A 26865-nucleotide genomic window follows, 5' to 3' on the forward strand; every position below is an offset into this window, starting at 1 on the left:
AAGATTTAGTGTATCCGTAACAATGGATTCAACAGTCCCTTATTATTACAGTGTTTACTTGAAATGACTTTTTACATAGTGAAAAAATAATGACTCACTGGATATAAGATAGTTTTAAATGATTTTATTCGTTTTAATTCAACCCTAAACAGTTCAGGTCGCCGACATGGTAAAAACCATGTGCAGCCAGGAAACATTGTTTGACTTTGATCCCAATGGCTTTATTACATAAGATTCATATCACATTTATTTTAAAACCTTGCAATGATTTTCACCACAGAAGTTTCACACTTGCACTTTTTGTAATTCTTTTGGTGGAACTGTTTAGGTGTTTAAAGGCACATCTGTTGCTAAGCACATTAGGCCGTATGAATTGATTGTTATTACAATCTAAACCGAACGAATGCAATTAAATAACAGTAAAGTAATACAGCATAACAGTCTTTAAAAATCAATCACATTTTTATTAAACGTTTCAAAACCTCCTCATACCATCAATAAGAAAATCCTCTACAAAACACAGAGCTTATCATGTGCTTGGACAACTAAACCGAGAAAGTGGGAGTGAGTCCAGAAGTCAAATGATGTCCTGCCGGTTACTGGCAAAAATCAGGATGACCATCATCCCGTCACTCAATACACAGGAGCATTGCGAATTGCACAGCAGAGCACCATGGTGAAAATCATCTCGAAAATCTGGACACACCACAGAGAGAAATTATAGGCACAAAATTACAGACACACTTAGGCGATATTTTAGGAAAGGAGTTGAGTTATTCTTATAGGTCCAGTCAACGAAATCTAGCAACAAGCTCACTCCACCCCGCCTGTTCGAAGCACTAGTTCGACGGCTGACGGAACATGGCGCATTACATGCAAGGGGACCCGCGGTGTATGTAGATAGCAACAGGTCATTCTAAGGTAATAAAAACATTTTTAACAACACAATAAGCTATAAGCTCTTTATACACCTCTGAGGGCAAAGCTATGTATATTGCATTTCTATCAATAGATCATCCCAAGAATGACGCACTGGACCTTTAATGCAAGTCTATCATTACACCTGTGTGTGTTAAGTTTGATGTCTTTCTTACCATAATGACAGCGATCACTAGTGCTGCCAAGCCAATCAGGTGCAGTTTCTCTGAGAACAGGTCCCTTAGCTTAATGTGGCAACTCTAAAGAACACAACATCAACATATCGCACTATCGGTTTTCAATATATTACCAAACATTTCACCAAAAATGTATTTCTTTAATAAAGACCAAAATCTAATTTAAATGTTGCAAATTAATTCATTACAATGTACCTTTTCAATGGGCTAAGTTTTTACAGGAATTGGTAACACTTGGAGTTAAACACACAGCAGATACCTGAGAGATGAGCGGGTCAACTGGGTTGGTCATCTTGGGACACAGAGAAGCTCGGACAGGTGAGAAAAGTTGATTGTCATCCCCTTTACCACAGCACTCAAGCTGAGAGAGAGAAAGATAGAGAATAAAACTTGCTCTCTGTTCTCAGTTAGGTGGAAAAGTACTGAGAGAGAGATGAATGGGTTAAGGAATGTCTCAAACAGCTTTCCAGGGAGAACTGATTTAGGCAACTCACTGTGTCATGAAAGACCTCCAGAACTTTGGCAGCTGCCTGTTTGGATGGGGTTCCCACTGGATCCACAGCTTTAATGTATGCAGCATCATAGAAGTTAATGAGCTCAGTGGAGATCTGGATGGATAAAGGGAATGTGTGAAATGCTGTGACTCAATGAGTATAGTGTATCTATACTTTGGGGCATTTCTTTTAAGGGATCTGAAATGTTCTAATTTGTAAAAACAACATAAATTATGTTTTAATTTTAAAAGAATGCTAATGGTTTTCTGTGTAAGTCTCAGTATGTTTAGTCTATAACAGACCAGTAGAATCTGATGTAATATGTAGCCATTTAAATACAGTACAGTAGTGTGTGTTTGTGTTTGTCCCTCTTACCGTGTCCCTGTTTATAAATCCCCATATCCCTGCTGCCACTTCACAGGCAAAGAGAATTACTAAACATGTGAAAAACTGATGAAGTAAAAATAGGAAAATATGTTAAAGAGTAAATTTGATACGAAAATGATTGACTATTATTACAGGAAATAATTTGCTTGGCAAATTTACAACATACTCCGTGATCTTTAGGCCATGCAGCAATACATTTTTATTTTCCAGAGATGTTTTGTTAAATAATTTAAAAGTTACAAATTAGTTATACTGTTACTACTTAGATACAAAGAGTACCTATAAACAAATGGAGGATTGGATAAAAGCGTCTGCCAAATACATAAATGTAAAGAAATGCCTCATGCATAAAAAGTAATGATAGGCCATGTAACATTTATCAAACATTTATTATTGTTTATTTAGAAAAAAATACAGATTTTATTAAATAGTTTTTTATAAACTGAAACAAATTTTGAACCAAATTAATACTAGCAAATATCTTGTAGAGATGAATCTGAAATGTCGGTGATTTATGTGTTAAATCGCGTCATTGTGTGTTGGATACTGACCGTTCCTAAGAGACACTGGGATTCTTGAATAGCCCCATAACAACCGAGAAATCCCACAAACATCATAACTGCCCCAATAGCAATGAGAACATAGACACCTGAAAGAGCAACAGAGATAGATTGGAAGCTTTATATGCCACATGCTGCCACTAGATGGCATAAAAACATTAATGTGTGCAGATGTTGAATGTTGAACATCAGCCTATAATGCAAATTAATGGAAAATCCTTAAATATTTTTGAGGCTATTTCATTGTACATTTTCCTACGACCCAATGCAGGCCAAAAATCTGATATTTTGCCTTTCTCATGTCTGATGTAGTTTGGCAATAACATCAAAATCTCAGGTTAAAGCGATCAAAAATGAAGATTCTGTCATCATTTATTCACCATCTTTTCATTTCAAACCTATAAAAAAGTTGTTCACCATACAAACTGTAAATAGCCGGGTAGGAAGATCTCCTATAAACAGGAACCAGCAACATAACAGAGCCAGAGTTTGCCTATGTGCCTTTGCTGGATATATTCCAATGATTCTTATCTCACAACATTGCATGATTTTTCCTAAACGTATTTAGCCTCAATCATTTTCTTACGATAGTGTCGTAGTTCACCCAAAAATAAAAATGGTGTCATCATTTACTCACCCTCATGTCATTTCAACCCTGTATGACTTTCCTTCTTCTGCAGAACACAAAATAAGATATTTTGAAAAATTTGTTAACTGGACCCCATTCACTTGCATTGGTTTTGCGTCCATACAATAGAATTATATGGGTCCAGTGCTGTTTGGTTACCAACTTTCTTCAAAATCATCTTCTTTTGTGTTCTCCGGAAGAAAGTCTTACAGATTTGAAATGACAATTCTGATGACAGAATTCTCATTTTGGGGTGAACTATCACTTTAATGCAGTCAAGTTAACTCAATCATAAATATCCATGGGATACTGAAACAAGTATCTGACATTCAGAAAAATAAACACATTCAGAAGCATGTGTGCTTGTAATCTCTGAACACTCCATTACTGCAGAACACAAGCTGCACATGCTACCGCAAACAAATATTTCGATTCTAGATTAAAATATCTGAAAGCAATTTCTACGCAGAATCCTCTGTGTTCTATGATGATTTACTCCACTGTTTTAGAGGGCAGCAGGTCTTGAACATATTTTTAGGCTTGTTTAAAACTCACTCGCGTAAGGCCAGCCGCTGCTCATTCTAATTAGTGGTTTATCGGGCACATTGGTAGAGTTTCTTCAATTACATGTTCAGAAAACTCATGTCTTGTTCTGGGTGGGCCAGTGCAATAACAAGCCTCTCTAATCATAAAAACTAGCTGGTGCTATAAAAAGGAGAGGTGGAGCTACAGTTCGGTTCCTCCATGTATTTACATTTAAGTGGAGGGAGGCAAGCCGATGGGCTCTGCAAAATTAATGGACACTAACTGTACGCTTCTGCCCGCAACATGCTGACCCGCTGTGCTGCTGCACTCTGTGTTACATCTGCTGTGGTCAACGTGTATATGTGTGTGTGTTTAAAGCATATGTTCAAATACGGGTGGAGTACGAACACACCCTGTGGTAAAACTTGGTCTTTCTCATCCTTTTAAAACACCATGTGGGTGTGTGTGCAGAATCACTGAACTCTGATTTTCTTGAAAAGTTAAAGAGCCATTATAGGAACGGTAACATAACTACATGATAAACAGGATCAAAGCTCTCATGCAATGATATTCTGCTGTCGTCAGGCTTTGTAAACTAACGCGCACACACACACGTTGATTTGTGGCCCTGTCAGTGTCCAGATTCAACCTCATTTCCTGTTTCTGTCTTTTTAGGAGTCTGTTTGGCCACGATGCACCTCTATTTCAGGAGTCATTGTTTCTCAAAGCTCACAGTGCAGAAGCTTTCCTTTCACTCATGTTACTAAACTACAACAATATTTACAATATATAAAAAATAATTCTTATATATTTTAAATGCATAAATGAAAATTATAATGATAATAACATTTCCATGCAACCCATTTGAAATGAAAGTTTGGCCATGTGTAGTTGTAGTGGAAGTCACTTACTGATATAAAAGGTGCCTGGAGCTTGGGTCCCTTCAAACTGAAGCATCAATAGGTTACTGGTTTGAGTGTCATGGCGAAGCCACAGAGCTACACCCAGAATCACACCACCAGCCAACTAAAAAGAAAGAAAGAAACAGTGAGAAAACTGTTTTTTTTGTGTTTACACTCACACTATTATCCATAAATTGGTTTAAAATTATGAAATGAATTCTACAGATGGCTCTGCCAGAAACTAAAAAGCCTTTCCGGCGGTCATTATAGAGGTCATTTTTCCTCGGCTTTAGGAAAGAACAGATTTCTGACATGTTTAGTGCTGTTCACACACACCCAAAAACATCTGTCATGACCTATACAGATACCTGATGATTGTAGTCTAAAACCTCCACCCATCAGGGAAAGGAAGCGACAGCTTCAGTGAGAAAATTGTGGAAGTCGCAAAGATATATTTTCGTATTGGATTTTGAGGTCCAGCGTGTAAAGCACAATGACAGGAAACAATCCATATCTCAAGAGACTTTTGGATTGGGCGCTAATGATAAAACATCATTCTCATGCAAGTTAAAGGTCTTAAATGAAAACACAAATATAGATAATTCTGAATAGGTGCAGATACGTTCATCAAGATTTAATCAAGATCAAAGTTATGATTTGCCGTGCCTTGTTCGAATCAAGCATTTCATGCTTTTCCATAACGTTATTTTAGCAAATACAAATGGATGATTGATGATTCTCTCTCAAGTGATGTTTATTATTAATAGATTACATTTTAAAAAAAATTGCTTTGTTATACTTTATTATTTATTATTGTGATTTTAATGTATTGATGTTCTTACAGGTATACATACATCTTATCATAACATGTATTTCAAAAATAAATGTCGAAAGGATTTCCCTAGTATAAAGTCTTTACTACAACACTTTAGAAATCTTTTCTTTTTCTCTCTCTCTCACTATGTCTATCCCCTCTATTTTTTCAGAGTGCAGGCATATCCCAAAAACATAATTATACACTGTAAAAATATAGCAAAACCACAACAAATTCTAACTCAGGAGCCCCTGGGGACAGAAGTACACAATTTGTCTGTCTGGGAACATACACTAGAGAAAAAAGTTTTATTATAGTACATCTTATGCATTAAAAAAGTTATCCGTATGACATTGATATCTATTTATCCATGCTTGTGGATATGTCCAAAGACCTTAAACTTAATGACTTAAAACACTACAAAACACTGTTAGAAAACGTGGGGAAAGCATTTTTCATTAGGATACATGTCATATATAAAACCATAATAAGTAAGTGATTACTACTACTAATAAAACTTGTTCATATTTATTATAAATATTAACTAAATAATTAAATAACGTGTATTTAAAAACCATCAAAGTTGTACTACAATTGCAATAAAAAAGGAAACAAACATTTAAAAACAGTTCAATTTGATTAACTCACCCAAAAGATGAAGTTCAAGAAGAAGAGCATATATTTAATGCACTGCGAGCAGCCGGTTATAGCCATGGCTTGATTGTAAGATGTTAAAAGTTATTAAAGATGCGCTGCAATGATGTAGATTTAGCGTAAATATATAAGAGTCCCAGTATGACAGAGACTGATGTTAGTAGCTACAATACTAAACTGTATGAGCATGCAGTCCGTCTCTCTTCTGAATAAACCCTGAAACTGAGACTGCCCACAAACTCATGTTTACACGCACTGGGTCAGAATAAAGGCCGGCAAGCTCTGCCCCGCTCTACAAATAATGGTCTCATTTACACGTATCTTACACGTAATAATAATACGTTAAAAACGTGATATTAATTAATTGTAAAATGTAAAATGTTATTGCCGGCAGTAAGCAGAAGTGACAAAGGTAAAGTAAAACTATATGTTACATATAAACATACTAATAAATCACCTTAATGTCACGAACTTTAAAAACGTACATTGCGGCAGTAATCGTTCTTCTCAGTTTAAAACGTCACGTTTGATATTTTTAATACAGAGCTTTTTTGAAGACACAGAACGTGTTTTGCTGTTTGAAAAGTTCTATTTATTTATACGCTATTATAATTATTTTCATTGTGGCTTCCGTTGACGTTGGAACTACAGCTCCCATGATGCGTTGGGCGGAACCTGGTGTCACGCTGGCGAGTTAGCTGCTAACCAAACGCTAGTGCAGACAGCTGCTAGCTATGTTTATTTGACCAGTGTAGCTCAATATCTTTAAAAAAAATGAGCTCTTCAGACGAAAGGCATAAAGGGACAAAACGACCTTCATCTCCAGACGAAGTATGTGCTTTCCATCGTTGTGCATATTTAAATGCTCTGTAATTATTTACACTGATGCGCACCAGTAGTGTTAGCAGATTGTTAGCGATGTTGTTTTTAAATGTTGTCTACATGCATAGTAGTAATATAAGTTGTGTATTGTATGCTTTTGCTTTAGTAGTTAGTGGTTGGTAACTTGATAATTTAAATAATAGCCGTTTTATCCTGCATTGACACATTTTATAATGATACATGCAGCATATTTATGGCTCATTTGAATCTGATTTCGATGCAGACAGAACCCACACAATGGTCAGCAGCAGATTTGGGGACAAATGAAAGGAAGCAGAAGTTTTTGAGGCTGATGGGAGCTGGAAAGGTAGGTGAACATTCAGTGCTTTTGTTTTTTAGGGTTATATAGAAAACCTCGAAATCTATTTAAAAATTGTGAATTCCAGGCCTGGAAAATAATAATTTTGGAAGGGACTGAAAGCTTTCTAGTTAAAAATAGCTTGTTTATATATAAATTAAGGAAATGTATTTATTGGTCATAAGGTGTTGGAACCCTAGTTATCGAAAATTTGATATTTTGCCAACTAAAATCATTTTAATGTGCTGCTTGAACTTGACCACAAAACCTTGCTTTTATAAATCAACAGAAAGAGCACACTGGACGACTTGTTATTGGGGATCACAAATCAACATCCCATTTCCGTAGTGGTAAGTATACAACAACAGCAGTGGTCTCTACAGCGGAAGTGAAATGTTGCTGCCAGACTGAAGGGCTGAAAGGTCACAAGAGTGACCTCCCATTGACACTTAAAAATCCCCCTGCAGCATGAGGAGTGCCTCAGGATGACATCCTGTACACTTCCTTTTTCCCTAGATGCCACATGAGAACAAACACTGTATAATAATACTGAATAAATATTTCCTATGTTTCACGTAATGAAGGTTTCAGCTTTTAAATACAGACAAACTACTCATCCAACTGATGTGTCATTGCTAAATACTTTCGTTCTATTGGATTATCTGTTTTCTCTAGGGGTAGAAGATCGTCATATTAGTGATGCACTTGAGCAGCAGTATCAGCAGGGTATGGATGGGAAATTATCCGGGAGGAACAGAAGACACTGTGGTCTGGGGTTCAATGAGGTACAAGCAATGGTATAATACTGATGAACGTTTTCTTTTAAATAAGGATGTGCATTGGGTTTAAAAACATAAAATTTCACACTTTTCTCAAATCATGCAAAGCCTTGGATACCAACAATATGAAAAAACTCCCATGCAGCTTTGATAAAACTAATGATAACACTATTAAATAGTATGAGCAGACAGTGAAACTTCAAATGTGTGCTCAAATCAGCTGTTCATTTTTTCCTTTTGTGAACCGCTTCGATTCAACTTACAGCCCGACCCACCAGCTGAGAGTCAGAGCACTGTTGCGTCAGAGGAGAAAGCCAGTTCAGAAAAAGCCCCTGAGCAACCATCAGAAAAACACAAGGATGAGAAAAGCCTTTCATCTCACACAGAGCTCCAAACACAGGAACCGGAGCACGATCAGCAAAAAGACTCAAAGGAAGATAAGAAAAAGGGTTTTAAAATGTCATTTGTAAAAGCCACATAAATGGATTGGATACATGTTTATCACGTTTAGATCTTTTGACCTCCCACTGCGAGGACATTTTTATTTTCTTGGATTTGTTTTAATGTCATTATGTCTGTACCTAATTATTTAAACTTGCTTGGCCTTATTGAGCCACACGGAGAACTGTTTCTTTGTCACTTAATTGAAAGCAATAGTACACCTAGGACATTTGCTCTGCTAAGTCAGTATGATTTCAGAAGCATGATGACTGAATCTTAGTTTTTGGGTGAACTATTACTTTTAAGCTGTATCAATAAAGATTTATCAAGACTCTTGTGTATTACTTGTCTGCAGAATATTTCAATAAAGATTAAAACTGTAATGTGATGAGATTTACATTTATTCATTTGGCTGACGCTTTTATCCAAAGCGACTTACAAGTAGTTTTTTAACAGTGACACATTACTGCAGAGCAATCAGAGGTAAGGTGCCTTGCTCAAGGGCACTTCAGTAATGACCTGCTGGCACTGAGATTTGAACCAGCAACCTTCTGATCACAAGCCCCTGTGGGAGATGTGAGATGATAAAGCTTAAGATTTTTGAAATGGGTGTGAGATGCATAAAACTGCAAATAAATCTGGGAGTATTCATAACAGTGTACTTCTACAAACCTTTATAAATGACGTATGTTAAGACAAAGGACATCCAATCAGGTTTACTCATTTTATAGCTCTATAACTCTTATATTTTATAGAGTAACTTGAAGAAAGTTTTGTTAAGTAAAAGTGCATTTTATTTCAATAAGTTCATAATAGTTTATTTCTGTTACACAACACTGCAAATGATTAAGTACCTTGAGTCAAGATGACATTTGTAAGCAAATTACGGTAATACCATGCAAACTTTGCAAGTGCATGTTTAGGAAAAACAACAGGCAACATAGCTGGTAAAATGCACCAGTAAATAAAAAAACATTTCTGAAAATATATTTCATCTTAAATACAAAACTGTTTTATTTAGAGAATGAATGTGAATTATAAATATTTGGTACAAAAGTCAATCTTTGGGCATCTCATCATGTTTTAGTTCTCAGACATGGCTTTGGCTGCAAAAGAAAAATCAACGTCATTGGACAGCACAAGAGATATATTCTATTAAATAAATACTTATATTTATTCTATAAACTATGCTTTCTTATTTTCCTCACCCGTCACCTGTTTCCTCTTGATGGAGGCCTCTGAGGCCAAAGCCAGAGGTACACTCATAATCCTCTCCTGCTGTTGAAGAGCATGATCCAGATCACTGAAATCTAGCTGCTCTCCATCTACAGACTTCACACTGAAATGCAGGAACAGAAGCTTTATTGTGTACAGTAAACGGATCCATTTTAATCTACCGATTTCTCACTCTACTCTCATACCTCGACCTAGCAAGAAGACTTTTTATCTTTTCTACGTTTCGAGATCGAGCCTCTTTGTCCTCTTGACTCAGGTCTTCATCCAGATCCATGTCCATGAGTCTCTTTGGGATGGGCACTTTCTGCGGTGTAGAGAGCTGAGGTGGGGCAAATCCAAGCCAAGCTCAATCACGTGGTTTGAGGTTTTAAAAAATGAAGCACTCCAATATCACTGAAGATTTCTAACGTACCTCTCGGATAATGTCAAACTCAAAGTCCACAGGATCCAAATCATCATCTTTCATTGGCCTGGCACGGACCATCAGCCATTCATCCGATGCGGGCCGTTGTTTCTCCTGCCTCTGCACTGTATGTTTTATTCGCTGCAAATAAATGTCTTTCTCCCAGCCCTACTAGGGCAAAAACAAACAATATACCTGCACTTAGACAACATACACCATAATTCATCAAGATGTGGATCTTACACATAATTTGGAACTTTTCACTGTCAGACAGAGAATATCTCACAGATGTTTCACTTTTGTTGTCACAGTAAATTGTGGCGAAGAAGGACAAGATGTCATTACAGACATTATTACAAAGAATCAAACCCATCACCAAATCACAACATGCTGATTTGCAGGAGTGTGTAATTTAACAAAAGTATACATGCATACACAGATTTAAAGTTATAAAAAAACACAATCGTGCAAAATCATTCACTTCATTCCCCCACTCACAGACATGACATCATAGGAATCTGTCAGAGATACTTTTCACATTGTCACACTGCAATGAAAAACCAGGTTTTCCAAACTTCTTATTTTATTTGTGCTATTAGTGCAAACTCAACATTAGGAAATGAAGAGATTATGAGGTGCCTCTAGAAGTTGCTGTAATGATTTAAATAGCATTATATTTATATTACAGAATAGCATATATTCAACTTGCATCACAGTTTCTTGTGATTTAATAAAGGTTATTCATATCAGCGTTTACAAATCATTTGACCGTCCTTTTACTGCCTAATCCCAAACAGTGATGAAGATGCTGGTGATGTTACAGAGATCATGAAATTGATAAATGTGTGTGGAGTATTTATTGATAATATTGACACTTTGAACTTTGGTTAGGAACTGAAACATCTCACTCTTTAGCAGCTATTAGAGAAACAACAAACATTACTTTTATTTACAAAGTGGTATGAGAGTGTTTCAGGTTTCAATCTATACTGAGTGACACACCATGATCAGGTTCTTTTAGAAGAAGATTAAGGGTTTAATAGGGTTAGTGTGTTGTCCCACGAATCAAATAATCATGAGACTACATCTGTTCTATTGCTGTCGTCTACCTCGGAGTATTGCCTCAGTTTTCACATCAGAATAAAGGGATAGAAACATTTCTGTCAATGATGTAAATGATGACAGAATTAAAATTTTCGTGTGACCTTTCCCTGATTGTTTGGGGATTTATTTCCTGAATAGAAAATATGTTTTTAAGAGAGTGACAAAAGCTGGGTGCGCAGAGTGTGATTTTGGCCACGGTTTGACCATACCGAGACAAAAAATATCCGATCCATAAATCTAGAGTTTTTAATCTCTTAGTTTGACACCCACAGCCATTGAATGAACATTACCATCAAATAAAATTTTTCCTCCAAGTGTCAATTTTTGAGCCACAGTCCTGCCAAGTGTCTTGACATCCCTGTACCTGAAATCATGTTTGTATAAACTGGCAAATAACAATCTTAAAGGACTTAAAAACCGCACAGTGTGCTCCCAGCTTTAGAGTTATTGTGCAAACGGAAACACCCCTGAATGCAGCATATTGTTTCCAGAAGATATTGATTCATATACTTTATGTAAAAAAATAAGTCAAAGTAAGTAATCTATGAACTAAATTGTGGTAATGCATTGATGGATGGGCCAAATACTTTACATTTTTTACATTCATTCTGATCCCCTGAGAAAGCAACAACAGTTGCGTATTCAGAGATCTAAAACGTTATTCCTGCCATTAACAATCACAATCTGATTCACAATATTAATAGTAGTAATAAGTCCATTTGATTGTATGAATGAGAACATATTCTCATGGCCAATCAGAAATGCTTTACCACATTTTGGGCAATAGTTATAATCGGAATTAGTAACAGATTGAAATGAGTCTGAGAGTATAGCTGAAGCAGGATGATCTGACACTGATGGTTAGAATCAAGAGGCACTTGACTGATTTGTTCTGCTATAGGAGATGATTGAAAATGACTGCACACAAAAATACCTTCATACCCTGTTAAAAGTGCTGTAAGCGATTTAGAAAGTCCACCTATTCCTCCACCCCTCCCTTTCAAATCATTACGTAGGCTGACACAGCACTTAAGATGTTGTCACGTTTTCGTTTTCTTTACTTAAGGAGATAATGTATTTACGAATCGCGCTCTATAGAGCAGTTTGTCCATTTAGGGCTACTGTAGAAACAACATGGTGAATTCCATGTAAGGGGTGGTATATCTACAGCTTATTCTTTATGTAAGGTCTTTATACACCTCTAAGGAGATAGTTATGTATATTATATTGCATTTCTGTCAATCCATCCTCCAAAAAAGCACATTGGAAGGCTCTTTTTGCCTTTGGATCATTTTGCATGCTCTCAGGAGCCCAGTTTATCAGTTAAGAACACTTTATGTATGCATTAGTCTAGTGGGCGGGGTTTTAAAAAGAGGAGGTGTGTCTCGCATACAGCACCTTTAATTTCTCGCAGTAATTCATCTGTTGTTAATATAGAGGCGACGGGGTCATTTCTTCCCATCATATTATATTCATACAAATATAGCTTTAAAAATTATGTTTAGAAAATAGATTCAGATTATTCAATAAATAATTTAGTAAATAAACATTTGACAAAACGTAAAAAAATCCATTATGAGAGATCAGAAAGGCAGTCAAGGAAACGCGTTATCCTTCTCTCTTCACATTTCAAAACATTCAAAAGTCTGCAGGTGAAGCCAGAAATCCCTTGCAGGAGACACCAGGCAGACATTCTGGCCAATCGAGCCTGCAGAATGGCCCCACCCACCCACGGCCTGTTACTGTAAAGCTGTGCTTTATTCGTTGGGTAAAGGGTGTGTTAGCATGTTAGCTCTCAGTGTCTTGGGCCCTTATGGGGGAGGGGCATAGCGAGGGTCCCTGTGTTTATTGGTTAGTGAGTAACGTACTGATCCTGGGTCAGAGCCGACGGGCCGTCCGGAGACGTGGGAGCCGATGGACTGTCTCTCGCCCTGACTCAAGTTACGTTTGCGTTCGCGCACTAAAGCCCTCTGGTGCCTCTTCATCCTCTCCAGCTGCTCTTCCACGCTCATCCTCGCTCTCTGTGGCAGGTGATCATCAGGCTGAGATTCACCTGAACACAGACGCTCCAAGGCACTCTTTGGTCTCTCCTGGATAACAGAGGCAAAGAGTGAGGGAAGAATAGATATGTACTATATGTATTTTACAGTCGGTGTATAAAGACGTCTGGTAGACATTTTAGACGATTATTGGAAACAAGGTGCTTGCCATTGTGTGTAACGCTGAATCTCCTCTCCTTACTGAACAGGAAGTCAAAGTGCTGGATTGATTTATTCTGGAGGAGGAGCCTGACAAACCTAAGCGATGAAAACTTTGTACTGTGATTACAGGTGGTGAAAGTTGCGACTATAGATAATAAAACGTTAGCCTAAACAAAATGTGTCATAGACAACCCTGGATCAAAAAACTGTAGCCAAATTTCTCATTAAGCTTTGATACCAATTTAGAGAAATACCAAATTAACAGGTCAACGGATGTCTTTGAAATGTCTTACCTCTCCTTTGTAATGTCAGGTATCCTTGGTCCACCTGATCTGATCCATGAACACTCCAAGGGAGCTCTGGTTCACTTAGGTAGGATCTCAGCTCCCCCTTAAGAAAATATTTTATCTAATTTACTTTCAAGCAAACCACTTTAACGCATGAACCAAAGTGACTTTAGAATTAACTTCCCCCCCGTAGACTTGCCATAGTTGGAATAAAAAATCTGATGGAAAGTGAATGGGGGGCCTATTTTGAAGTGAACTACTCCTTTAAATCTCAGATAAAAGATAAAATCAACAAACATCAAACAGCAAATCCATCAGAGCAAAATTCAGCAAGGAAGATGAATCATTTGAATATTTTTGTTTAAAGGTCCAGTGTAAGGACGTTAGCGGCATCTAGCGGCGAGATTGCGAATTGCAGCCAACAGCTCAGAACACCCTTCTACCCCCCCTTTCGAAGCACTACGGAGGCTGACGCAGAACTAAGATGCCAAAGGAACTTCGTGGTGCAATGAACATATATTTAACGTGGTCAAATTACCCTGCAATCTCCATTCACGTAGTTGTAGTTGCTTTCTCTGTCACGCTTCCTCTCATCAGACTGACGCTTGAGGCCACGTACTGAAGTGTGTCTGATGACTGACGTTTCTTTAGGGAGGGGAGGGACAACTGGGGGCGTGTCCTCATCATAGAGAAGGGGCAAAGGTGGTCTGGGTGGAGCATAATCATCTTCCTGAAATACAATATTAAGCACTTAAGCAAACTGGTATCCAAAACAGATTAATTTGTTTTATCGTGTATGAGACCACACACCAGTTTTGGCACAGTACGCTGCTGAAGAAAGTCATTGTCTGGGGGCAGTGATAATGGACTGGAGGCAAGACTGCGCTGGGGTGAGCGAACATCATCTGCTGCTGGGGTAATGCACCGAGAAGGCACTGTCGATTCCGTTATTGAAGGCACAAGTTTTCTCTCTGGACACAAGAATTCACATGCACACAGTGTAACGGTATATCAGTATCAAGTCATGGATCTGAAAGGTCAGATTTTAAAAATATGAAAATGAAATTTGTTACCCGTGCTGTACGTACAGTGTAACTCGCCCTTACCTGGGTTTTTTACAGAGTCTATAGTTATTTTGAAGGTTTCTTTGGTGGAACTGAGTCCGGAGATCACATCTTCTATTCTCCATAACTCCTTTCTCAACTGAGTCTTCTCCTGAGCACACACATTCAGTCAGTCTAGAAGTCTTCATAATGCACGTTAGCGAAAGCTTATGTCAAATGTGACTCTAAATATAAGCATGCACTGTACACAACATCTATACTGTATACCACAGTAAGAAACAAGGAAAATGGTCACAAAGATACAAAATTAAAGAGAGACCTGAGGTGAAGGACATGTATTCATCTCCGCTTGTAAAACGTTCCTCAGCTGTTCCACTGACTGCTCCAGTCTGCTGTATTCCTCCCATGCTCTCTCCATCTCCTGAACAAAACACGCACATATGAAAGCTTTCCTGCACCAGTAAACCATTTCCTGTGAGTGTGTTGCAGTATAAAGGTTTAAGTGTGTATATTTGTCTAGCAAAAGTTACCCCCTAAACACGTGTCTAACATTAAATAGATCCCCAAACTAATGCTATTGTTTGAACCGATGTTTCTAAAACAAACAGCATGCTTTGATAGAGCGTGTTTGTAATTTTGCAGGAAATAAACGTACTTATATACATTGTAAATAGGAGAAATGTTAATACTAAAACACTTAAAAGAGCAATCTGACATTTCTATTTCTGTTGTAGACACTAGCTGCATCTCAATTCAAAGGCTGCGTCATCCGAAGGTCGCATTTGTCGACCGTATACGTCATTGAGGTCGTCTCATTTCAGTAAAAAAAATTATCAAATTAACTTGTATTCCTCTTAACTTGAAATGTAACTGAAATAACTGCTGATCGGAAATAAAACCTGAACAAATGCTCCTGACAAATGCGACCTACGCATCCTTCAAATTCAGACACAGCTACTTTAGCACATGATTTGGTAAATTGTAATAAGATGCTGTACAGTATGGGTGGAATACACCTTACAACACAGTCTACTCACCGTTGCCTCCCTAGACATGTCTGCTCGAATGTGGACCAGGTCCTCCTGAAGGAGGCGCTGTTGGTAGGCAATCTTCTCAGCATGAGCCAGCTGGTCCCGGTACTTCTCCATCTGCTGGTGAGACACATCTAGAACAGACTCCAGCTTATCCTAAAAAGACAGAAAATGCGACTCTTTATAAATTCCAACAAAACCTAAGGGAATGCTGAATGTAATAACATCTGTCTCACCTTATCTTCCTTCAGTGCACTGAGTCTGAGCTCAAACTCCTGCAGAATTTTATTCTGTTCACACAGTCGACTCAATGTCACCTGTAGTGGGACACAAAGCTTTATTAGTCGTCCTGATATTGACTGTATTTAACACTTAATAAACAAGAGATTCAATTCGTCTTAAAATAAAAATAAAGCAATTTTACTGTAAAACCAAACAGAATCTTCTAAAGGGTTCAAAATCATATAAAAGTAAGTCACTTTAAAATGACAGCTAAATTCATGGGATTATGTAATGATGATATTCTCCTGCATACTCACATCCACATCACTTTCCGCCACCTTCACAGGCTTAGTCGGCCGTGCTTTCAGACTCTCATTTCCGCTCACCTGTGGGGCGATTCACAGAAAGACCTGCTTGAGTCATTGCTCTTAGACACAAACGCATCTATGCTACACTACTGAAGCAAGACCAACACCGTACAATGAAGACTGTGAAAGTCACAGAAAGAAGCTTTTTCTCCATTCAAAGGCATACATGTTAAAGCAGACGCTTCTCTTAAAGCATAACGGTCAAATGGAGTCTTGCGATCTATGACAACAGAAAACACCTGCAGGACATGAACGCAATGTTTAAAATAAAGCCTTCACAGAAAATGCATGGTACACTCAAAAGAAGCCCAAGTTCATTAAATCTCAACACATAATTCAAATATTTATTTGAATATATATTAACTACAATGTTTCGATGCTGGACTACAGTTAAATTACTTCACAAGGTTGCTTTCACAAAACTGGAAATGGACTGAGCATGGGACATTTCAGCAGTAAATTCTTCTACTACAACACAAGCATCATGCCATATTCTTTCACTTGCACATACAGTATCTCACCGAAGTGAATTGTAAAAATGTTGTTATATCTCTTCATGTGACAACACTGAAGAAATGACAGTTTGCTACAATGTTCAATAGTGAGTGTACAGCTTGAATTAGAGTAAATTTGTGTTTTCGCTCTCACTTTCTCATCCTGGTCACTGGAAGTTCAACATGGCACCTCATGGCAAAAACACTCTGAGGATATGAAAAAAGAATTGTTGCTCTATATAAAGATGGCCTAGGCTATAAGAAGACTGCCAAGACCCTGAAACTGAGCTGCAGCACGGGGGCCAAGACCATACAGCGGTTTAACAGGGCAGGTTCCACTCAGAACAGGCCTCACCATGTTTGACCAAAGAAGTTTAGTGCACGTGCTCAGCGACATATCCAGAGGTTGTCTTTGGGATATAGACGTATGAGTGCTGCCAGCTTTGCTGCAGAGGTTGAAGGGGTAGGGGTCAGTCTGTCAGTGCTCAGAACATACGCAGCACACAGCATCAAATTGGTTGCATCGCTGTAGTCCCAGAAGGAAGCCTCATCTTGATGCACAAGAAAGCCTGCAAACAGTTTGCTGAAGACAAGCAGACTTGGACTACTGGAACCATGTCCGTGGGACCAAGATAATCCTATTTGGTTCAGATGGTGTCAAGCGTGTGTGGCGGCAACCAGGTGAGGAGTACAAAGACAATGTGGCTTGCCTACAGTCAAGCATGATGGTGGGAGTGTCATGGTCTGGGGCTGCGTGAGTGCTGGGGAGCTACAGTTCATTGAGGGAACCATGAATGCCAACATGCATGATCTCCTCCCCCAATATGATAACCACCCCAAACACAGCTCCAAGACGATCACTGCCTTGCTAAAGAAGCTGGGGTAAAGGTGATGGACTGGCCAAGCATGTCTCCAGTCCAGACCTAAACCCTATTGAGCATCTGTGGGGAATCTTCAAACGGAAGGTGGAGGAGCGCAAGGTCTCTAACTTCCACCGGCTCCATGATATCGTCATGGAGGGGTGGAAGAGGACTCCAGTGGCAACCTGTGATGCCCAAGAGGGTTAAGGCATTGCTGGAAAATAATGGTGGCCACAGAAAATATTGACACACTGGACCCAATTTGAACATTTTCACTTAGTTATTTTGAGGGGACATTCAATTTTCACTATTATACAAGCTATACACTCACTACTTTACATTGTAGCAAAGTGTAATTTCTTCAGTGTTGTCACATGAAAAGATATAAATAAAATATTTACTCAAACGTGAGGGGTGTTCTCACTTCTGTGAGATGCTGTATATACATGACCAAAAAAGAAAGATCTTTAAAGACCGGTTGCAAGATATTATTTTAGGCAAAAGATTTTATTACATGATGCTTGTGTAAGGTCTTGAGGAATCTGCATAGATGATGCCTGTCCCACACACAAGCACGCACGCACACACACACGCTACGATCATACGGCCAAACCTGATCTGCCAACTTATAAACCCGACCACACACACCCATGACGGGGAGGCTAGGCGTGCAGGTGCCAGGCTTGTGCCAACATAAAGCTACTGTATGTGTACCATGTTAAGCAATGGAAATGTGGACTCTGGATGCTGACAGTGCTTACGTTCCAGAGCGATCTCAACCCCCCCGCAGAGCAGGTTTGTAACACACTGTGAACCATGAGGATCAAGGGCTCTAAACTTTTCATCTGTGGCAAACGGAGATAGACAAGTATAGTCAAAGGAGGAGTGCGCCCTTGTTTCAATTATTACTTATGATAAGAATTGTCGTCATGGATATCATTCTAGACTACATTGGTCATTATGCCACAACTTTTTACATAGTAAGTATACATATTTTTTTTTAATTAAGCAATATCTTGATTCCTCGCCCCGGGTCAGGATCCTATGCTGTGTTAGTATGTTACTACAAGAGGTTCAGAAGGAATAAAGGAGAATAAAGGATTAGTATGAGACAAGGAGAGGTCCCACCTTCAGATCTAAATATTCAAGGTCCTTCTTCAAATGCATGTATGTGTCATCTGCCTGCAAGGAGACAAAAAAAACATTACATTGCATGACATTTTAAGACAAAATTATCACTGCATTCCAATATGCACACTTCTACGCAGCAAAAAAAGCAAACTTGCAAAATGTATAATTTCCAATACTTATTGTCTGTGGAAAATGTTCATATTAATACGATTTCAAAACCAACAAATTTAACACAATGTTTGAGGACCACACTACATGCAAGCACATCTTCCAACTTTAGAGCAACAGAACAACAGACATGTAGTATGCAAAAAGGCTCGGTTACATTCATAAAAAATACAAGGCGATGGTAGGACAGCCAGATAAAGCTCCTAGCATGACATGCCATGCTATGATACAAAAAAGCATCATGTAATGAAGCCACAGAGAGCCAGGCGGGGTCAGTAGCAGCAGCAGAGCCCGACTACAGGTGCCAGCTGGACAGGACGAGTCCTGACCTTCACCCGAGACAACTGCTGAAGGTGGGCCAGCGCATCGTTGCGCACACCCGCCATCATGGCCTGGTGTCTCCGTAACTGGATGAGGAGAAGAGTGAGCTCCTCCGGCTGGAGCACAGGTTTAATCAGGATAGAAAAAGAGTTACGTGATTATTTGCATGTAGATGCCTGATACTCCCACGAAGAGAAGAGGACTGGCTCCATTAACAGAAGAGAATCATTCTGATTGGTTAATGTGAACAGATAACCAAAAGAAAAACATCCTGGAACTTCTCCAGCAGTGTGTCGTCCTTGTAATGCCACTCATAAATATTTATGCAGTTTAACACTGCATTAAATATCGACTAAATCTGTATCTGCACATTTTTTTTTACTTTTTTTAGATTGACTTGAAATGAAACCTGATTTTATGAAAAACATTTTTCTTGAGTTTATTTTTCCTGTCCTGTGGAATTAAATTTGCATGTGTGCTTGAATTAAAACCCAGATACAAAAATGTTTTGTCCTTTCCCTGCAAAAATACTGATTAAGAAAAAGTATCTGTAACAACTGCAAAAATGCACACAGTAAATGAACTAAATTATTACACACCAACAAACAAATGGAATAAAAAAGTCTAACTTATAAGACGTGTATAATTGTACAATAAATGTCTTACTGTTTTTCCATGAAGGCTGGGTGCACTGATTGTGTGTGTGATGTAGCCGGACGGTGGAACTGATCGTCGCTCTATTGTTGCCGACTTCAAAATGATAAAGAAAAAGAGAAATGCATTAGAACATGTTTGATAATGTGAAAATACAGTTCTTGTACCTTGTAGTTAAAGGCACCGTTAGGGCTGTGCGATATTGAAAATAATGTGCTAAACAGTGTAAAGACTGTGAAAATCAAGTCATTTGCAGTTTTCTACATTGTACCATCCTGAATTATATACAGTATGTACAGTAAGAACATGTTTAGAAAGCTTTTGTGCAAAATAATGAAGCACAATCTATAACACTATTTCAGTACCGTAAACCGAAACCTTGATTGACATGTATTTGATATACAGCTCCCATTTTAAAATAATTTTCAGTTTTTCTGAATTTACTCTTTATAGTTAGAGTAAAGAATGCTTCGTAGTTTTGAAGACCTCAAATACTGCAAAGAAAACAAGTTCATATTCACTTTTAAGCAATGCAACAGTAATATTTGTACATGTATTTAGAGAAAGTTTAAAATATTTTTTTTATGTAGTAACCTGGTTTTGAATCACAGTTTTTATGTGTCTTGTCAGTATTTCACATTGCTGCTGTCAATCCAGAGGTTCGATTTTGTTGAAATACAACAGACATTGGACTGTAATGGCCACAATACATCATTTAATGAAAATTTGGAATGGTCTCTTATTTTTGTCCTCAGCTTTATCTTGTAGCGCTATGCACTGTTGCACTATAAATCATATAAAATTGATCCTCTAAATTAAGACATTAAAAAAAGATATCTATATATATTTTTTTGGCAGCGTTACATATAAACCACTTTACACATTGTTTGATGTCACATGCTTTCACAATTCAACAAACCTAACTTCTAACACTATCTACCTGTCTCTACCACCACTTGTTGTTCACCTGTATATTTTCGATGTAAGGTTGTGTGGTCGTCTGCTAACCTTATAAGAGCGTGCACGGTAAGGTAAATTCAATGGTGGCACTTCCACACCCAGCCTGTCGTCCAGGGGTTTGACTGTAACACGTCCCACGGGCGTGTGGGGTCTGCGGGGGGACAGCATCCGGGGCCCGGGAGGTCCAGGTGGAGGGATATCCGCCAGGGTGGGGGGAACAGAGATGGAGCGAGAGACGTCTGAATTGAGTCTGGTGGAGGACACGGCGGTGGTGTAGTCTGGAGCCGGAGTGTATATGGGGGCGGTAGGGCTGCCATGGCGAAACTGCTGGCGCTGTTGCCACTCATAGAGCTGCCACACCGTCTTTTCATGCGTCACTGGCCGCTGTAAGTGGTTAAGCCGGTCGTGGGAATACTTGTATTCGCTTGGCAACTGGCGGTGGGCAGTGTGGGGACTGTGCCGTGGGGTTTTGGGCAAAGACTGACACTTCTCTATGGTTCCGTACTTTGGATGAATGGGAGGCGTCCGGCGTGGGATTGTGCCATCGGTAAAAACCAACCTGTGGTACAAACAACAAGTACAATTAATAATAATTATTTAATAATTAATTCATTTAATGTTTTGTAATAATACCCTATTTACTAAATATTCCATACTTCTTTCAGTTTTATTCTTTAATGTAAGGGGAATAGGGGTGTAATGATTCAGTACATATCTCAATGCTGGGATCACGGTACGATACAGATCACCATATTTTGAACAAAATAAAAAGAAAACTTAAATTCAAAATATTAATCAATTTCAGTAACTTTTTTGTTGCACATACAACTTAATAAAGATTTTTTTGAATAACATTTTAAGGCTTAAATGAACATACTTTACTGCAGGTTTGTCACTGAAAAAATTGCAATTTAACATGAAATTAGATGAGAATGAAATTTAGATCAGTATCAATTTTGACTGCAAATTTGATTTAGTTTTTTACTAAAAGGCAATTTAGTTAAAGTCTAGTTTTAGTCTATGAAATCTTCATTATATTTAGTCTACTTAAATCTAACTGGTTTAACTATTTAGTTGGTGGAATCAAATGTTCCATACAAATATGTAACTGTCTTGACCTGATTTACTTTACGTTGGAATTAAATGAAACCAGGACATTAGCTTTATTTTTCAGGAAAGTTAAATAACTACTGGATATGCAATGTTGCAACACACATGATATTAGACCATGAACGACATGTACCAGTTCATTCAGTCTCATTTTGACTCAATTGACTCTTCAATCGTGCAAATAAGCTCACGTAAGCAAATAAGTTAACCTTGGCATATAAAAACGTTTGTTATATAGCCTTTGTTGACAGTTTTGGGGTGACTCGCCAGCAGTCACGCTTCAAGTTTGCTGTGATAAAACGGCAGTTAGTCTGATATGATGCTCTGCAGAAAAAAATGAATTTTCGTGTAACAGCCACGACAATGCTGATCCGCGAGAAAGATTAGCGGTGTGTTCAGCAACACGCATAGAAGTGGTAAAAAAAGAATGACACGTAATAAAACGGCTCGCTTTTACAACAGAATGCATAACATCTTCAGTGATTTCTTTCGCATCCAGAGACAACCTCTACTAGAATAGTCTTTGCGCCATTTACCAGGGTCAGTCATATCATTGAAGCCAGATGCATAACAGTGCTAATGTAATGTCTTAACATAATATTGCCGTGACCATAAGGGTTGTTTCTATTTAAATAGCTCTGCTTACACAATTAATATAAGGGGGTCCCTGCTCCATGCATCTCTCATCTAAGGGGTCCTTGCCCTAAAAAACATTGAAAACCCTGCTCTTAGGTCAAAATGGATGTTGTTTATGTTTTGAACCACTAGGGGGAGATCTGTCCTACATCTTCTCAAAGCAACATCTGTGAAACCTGTCTCTAGCATTTATAAGTATTGTTTATAGACCTTGTTTGTTTTTGTGTATAAGTGTGTGTTGTTGACTCACCCCCCGCGCTCATCTTTCTGAACTTTGACCCAGTTTTCCACCTGCTCCAGAGTGCTTTTCCTCTGTACCTTTACTGGAGTTTGAGAAGAAGGCGTGGGCCCTCTCTGATACCCTCCCGTGCCGTTCTGTTCCAGCGGCGTTCCATTCCTCGGTATGACCGGTGGTGTGGATACGGCCCTGGATGGTGCACGAGAAGGAACTTGGGATCCCGGATCAAAAACATCCACCTCTACTACCCTGCTCGATAGCGGTTTAGCCCTCAACTGCTCCATCTCTCTCGGGCCAGCCAGACTCTCCACCTCTCCCACAAATATGTCCGGCTTCACCTCAGGCAGCCTGTCGCTCTGGATGACCTCAGGTTCAGGGATCACGTAGCTGTTGATGTGATTGGTCTGAGGAACAGCCTTCTGCCCGAGTTTGGCAGAAACGTCAGCTTTATCTGGATTATCCAACACGTCTCTGTGTGGCAAAGGTACGGCAGGTGCAAAGGTCTTTTGTTGTATGGCATTAAATGTGTATATTCAGACATACAAACAGCTGATCAAATTCTTCATTGTTGGGGAAATGTTTTATTCTACAACATTTTTTCTAAACTCCCTTGCCCTGATTCCCTACAATACGAAAATATAGAGGATTTGCTTGCTTGTGTAATCTGCAGGTGATTTACTAACAATACCTGCACAAATAACCACACATATAAGTTTGGATACATAAAACATACACTGGTACCTTACAATAAACAGATTCATAGAAATTCACACTTTCATAGAGCAAGAGATGAATGATTTCCTTCAAATCAGCTTACAAACAGTACACAAGGATGTCTTGGCAAAGGAGGCCAGCAATAGACAAAACATGAGGACATCCACGAGAAAAAAGGATCCGAGTGCCTAAATACAGTTCTTAAGAGAAAGAAGCTTGGAATAGATTTTTAGTTTGGATTATCAGAGTCTTATTTTCTGCCTCACTGACTGCCAGCTCAAGCTGACACCAGTCTCATTAGTGCTGGGCTGCTATGACAACTCAAAACGCCTGACCTGACATGGTTACCAACATCATCTGCAGAGAGAGCTAATGTTCAGTCTTTTATGTAAGTTAACTAGTCGAAGTAATAAGTAGTTAAAGTTGGTCTAATTGGCCTAAAACAAACATGATCAATTGGTCCGATGATGGTTTAAGACCATCTACCAACTTGCACCGTTTAAAGGTCCGGTTTATGAAATCTAGCGGCATCTAGTGGAGAGGTTCACTCCACCGCTCACCCTTCTGTTCGAAGCACTACAGAGGCTGACACAGGACTTAGCCCATGTTCACATTTGACTTTTTTGACGAAACAACATGCCATTTTTGTGAAGAAAAGCTTGCAGCGTTGTGGTTCCAAATAGCAGCTGGCAATGAGAAACTGACCTCTGAAGGTGTATAATTATATACATTATGCACATTATTTAGCATTTCTATAAATAGATCTTTCAAAAAATTACACACTGGACCTTTAATAACCAATTTGACAAGCCACCAGGCATGATTTCCAATGGCACAAAAGTCTTGATATGTATGTTTAGGCTTGGCTATGTTTAGTATCTGAACATACACTACTGTGTCAGGATGCTTAAGCTGACATGAAAGAGACGAGACAGAAAGCTGAGTCACTGCTCAGTACCCTTCTGTCTATTCTGTTCTGGCAGAGCAAGACACTGCAGCGAATCTGTCTGTTTAGAAGACTGACAACCAGACAAACCCTTACAGACTTACGATGTCTCTTGAAACAGACAAGAAAAGTTTGTAACAGCAGTGCAGTGGGACTCAAAAATACTGTTGAGTTCATTGACAGACAAACACACACACAACACTCAAAAACTGTGTTGAAAGGGTTGTGATGTCACTGACCTCTTCACTGTCTGTGTCTGCATCAGGGCAGCCTGGTTCATAGCCCTGACCCAGCTGCTCATGTCCTCCTGTGTGTCTGCACTGAAGTAGTACGTCCTCATCCCAGTGTGCTCCGCCTGCGAGCCAATCACAGAACTACGTTTGTAAATGTACGAGCGTATCCCTGTGTGTGTCGCCTGCGAGAGAGAAACACATAATTAAACCCAAATGTCGACCACATGAGCATCTGGATGAGCGTGAGACTGCAGCAGGATCATCCAAGGTGTGTAGGAACAAAACACAGCAGATGGACAAAAAAGGAAGGACAAAACGAATCAAATTGGCAAATGCTGAACAAGCTACAGATGTGGTTTAAACTCTGTGACAAAAAACACAAACACTGACAAAATGATGCTTATAAGGAAAGCCACAGGAACATGAATCAGCACAAAGAGCGAACAGGAAGGTCAGAGGTCAGATGATTAATTACAATGGCACGACCCAAAAAGACAAAAGAAAGGAAAAAATGACAGACAGAACCCCTATGACAAACACATTATATACTTTCATACTTGACTTGAAGTCCAGTTTTTCTTAATTCAGTAATAACAAATAGCACTCTGCAAATTTAAATAACACTACTTATATAATGAATAAAATATCATTCATAATAATTAATGCTGTTATAACTTATAGTTAATAACTCTGAGTTTTGTGAAAACTATTGCATGGAATATACAGTATAAGAAACAGAATACACAATAAACCAATCTATAACTTTTTTGCTAAATAATAAATAAAAATGAATCATTGGTTTTTTACTTAACAGATCGATGCGTTAAGTTTATAACATTATTTATATATCAAGCTGTCTGTATTTCACGGGAAATGTCCGTTTGACGTCATTTGACTGCAACACTGGAAAAAGGTAGGAAACATACAATTTTATGTTTCAAACAGAGATTGCAAATTGCATCTTTAATACAGCACAAATCAATTTCGGAGTCTGGTTAAACTTAACTATTGGTTTACGGTGAATGAGATACAAGAGACACAACTATTTAGCAAGATTGAATCTGAAAAAAGTATTTAATGTTGTTTTTCATCCAAATTTTTTTATCTTTGTGTGTTTCTGTTTAACAATAAGATAAAGCACAGGCAGGCAGCCCTCCAATGGAGGAGCACAAATGCTGTTGTAATTTCCATTAACTGAACCCCTAATTTCCTCATTAAAAATAGATTCGAGAAGAGCAACTGCTGCTTTCAATTCACTACATGTCACAAAGAGGCAATTGCAGTTCATTAAGAACAACCTATCTATCTCACTTATTCCAATTCTGTGTCAATATGAAAACACGAGTGTTTAGATGACAAGCTCATTAAAGGCGAGTGGGAGAGGCTAAGCTGCCGCCGGTGTTTTAATGGTCCAGTGTTGGTGAGTCGTATATGTAAGCAGATGGCTGATCGGTTTGCATCAAGCGGGGGGCCTGGACCACTGCTGATGACTAGATATACTGTATCTTATCAAAACAAATGAAATAATTCAACCTAAAATGTAAATGCTGTCTTTGTTTACTCGGAAAGCATTTAAGGACCGCTGTTGTTGTGTTTATTCTGTTTATGTTTAAGTAAACAAAAGGGGAGTAAATTATGACAGAAATTTAACTTTTGGATAAACTATTCAACAAGAAACACATGAAACATAAAATCTGTATATAAAGAGACGCGCTATAGAATATTATATAACAACTTAATTTGGCATTATAATAATCGTTAATTATTATTATATAATAATTATTATACACTGATTTTTTTATTTACTGATTTAAAAAAAAAAACTTTCAACATTTTAACTCTGCAATAGCAAATGCAATAGCTCTTAAATCAGTTGCCCATGATTTAAGTATAACTCTGATCTTATCAGTATGATCAAAGGGCAAATCTACTTTATGGGTGTGCACACAAAAACACAGCTGTGTATACACAAACAGACACGTGAACACATAGGAGGGAAAACACA

General features: G+C 38.4%; 3 protein-coding genes across 12 annotated transcripts in view; 1 reads left to right on the top strand and 2 right to left on the bottom strand.

The window, feature by feature from the left end:
• Positions 1–105: 105 nt before the first annotated feature.
• cd81b (CD81 molecule b) lies at positions 106–6302 on the bottom strand. Its single transcript, XM_079465774.1, has 8 exons — positions 6074–6302; positions 4621–4735; positions 2548–2645; positions 1985–2059; positions 1610–1723; positions 1375–1476; positions 1095–1178; positions 106–696 (listed from the first exon to the last, which is right to left on the bottom strand). The coding sequence occupies exons 1-8, from the start codon at positions 6137–6139 to the stop codon at positions 634–636; spliced, it is 717 nt and encodes a 238-aa protein (XP_079321900.1). The 5' UTR covers positions 6140–6302; the 3' UTR covers positions 106–633.
• A 397-nt stretch (positions 6303–6699) lies between these two features.
• cUnh11orf58 (chromosome Un C11orf58 homolog) lies at positions 6700–8883 on the top strand. 2 transcript variants are annotated; one of them, XM_079466264.1, is made up of 5 exons: positions 6700–6910; positions 7185–7268; positions 7549–7609; positions 7935–8044; positions 8304–8883. In XM_079466264.1, exons 1-5 carry the CDS (start codon positions 6854–6856, stop codon positions 8517–8519), a joined length of 528 nt encoding a protein of 175 aa, XP_079322390.1. In that variant the 5' UTR covers positions 6700–6853; the 3' UTR covers positions 8520–8883. The 2 variants fall into 2 exon arrangements, with proteins under 2 accessions (XP_079322390.1, XP_079322389.1); XM_079466263.1 differs by having other exon boundaries at positions 6736–6910; positions 7935–8056; positions 8304–8865.
• plekha7a (pleckstrin homology domain containing, family A member 7a) overlaps positions 8864–26865 on the bottom strand; it is a 56022-nt gene continuing 38020 nt past the window's right edge. For 4 of the 9 annotated variants that reach the window (XM_079466255.1, XM_079466257.1, XM_079466259.1 and 1 more), the window contains 19 exons: positions 24867–24982; positions 22980–23438; positions 21032–21542; positions 20036–20119; positions 18878–18931; positions 16345–16413; positions 16042–16122; positions 15812–15961; positions 15094–15195; positions 14817–14925; positions 14521–14681; positions 14249–14440; positions 13717–13813; positions 13431–13519; positions 13091–13312; positions 10128–10286; positions 9901–10034; positions 9688–9818; positions 8864–9585 (listed from right to left, as the gene is read on the bottom strand). In XM_079466255.1, coding sequence (XP_079322381.1) covers positions 9563–9585; positions 9688–9818; positions 9901–10034; positions 10128–10286; positions 13091–13312; positions 13431–13519; positions 13717–13813; positions 14249–14440; positions 14521–14681; positions 14817–14925; positions 15094–15195; positions 15812–15961; positions 16042–16122; positions 16345–16413; positions 18878–18931; positions 20036–20119; positions 21032–21542; positions 22980–23438; positions 24867–24982 — 2943 coding nt within the window. In that variant the 3' untranslated portion in view covers positions 8864–9562. Of the gene's footprint in view, positions 9586–9687; positions 9819–9900; positions 10035–10127; positions 10290–13090; positions 13313–13430; positions 13520–13716; positions 13814–14248; positions 14441–14520; positions 14682–14816; positions 14926–15093; positions 15196–15811; positions 15962–16041; positions 16123–16344; positions 16414–18877; positions 18932–20035; positions 20120–21031; positions 21543–22979; positions 23439–24866; positions 25043–26865 lie in introns of those variants that run through there. The other 5 variants (XM_079466254.1, XM_079466261.1, XM_079466256.1 and 2 more) reach the window with 2 other exon arrangements.

The sequence above is a fragment of the Barbatula barbatula genome (assembly GCF_947034865.1).
Source record: "Barbatula barbatula genome assembly, chromosome: 10".
Classification (NCBI taxonomy): domain Eukaryota; kingdom Metazoa; phylum Chordata; class Actinopteri; order Cypriniformes; family Nemacheilidae; genus Barbatula; species Barbatula barbatula.

Coding starts and splice junctions, on each gene's coding strand:
- cd81b (XM_079465774.1), bottom strand. CDS start 6,139: ATGGCTATAACCGGCTGCTCGCAGTGCATTAAATATATGCTCTTCTTC. Junction 4,736..6,073: donor TCTTGAACTTCATCTTTTGG/GTGAGTTAATCA, acceptor CTTTCTTTTTAG/TTGGCTGGTGGTGTGATTCT. Junction 1,724..1,984: donor GATTTATAAACAGGGACACG/GTAAGAGGGACA, acceptor TTATCCATCCAG/ATCTCCACTGAGCTCATTAA.
- cUnh11orf58 (XM_079466263.1), top strand. CDS start 6,854: ATGAGCTCTTCAGACGAAAGGCATAAAGGGACAAAACGACCTTCATCT. Junction 7,610..7,934: donor AACATCCCATTTCCGTAGTG/GTAAGTATACAA, acceptor TGTTTTCTCTAG/GGGTAGAAGATCGTCATATT. Junction 8,057..8,303: donor TCAATGAGGTACAAGCAATG/GTATAATACTGA, acceptor TTCAACTTACAG/CCCGACCCACCAGCTGAGAG.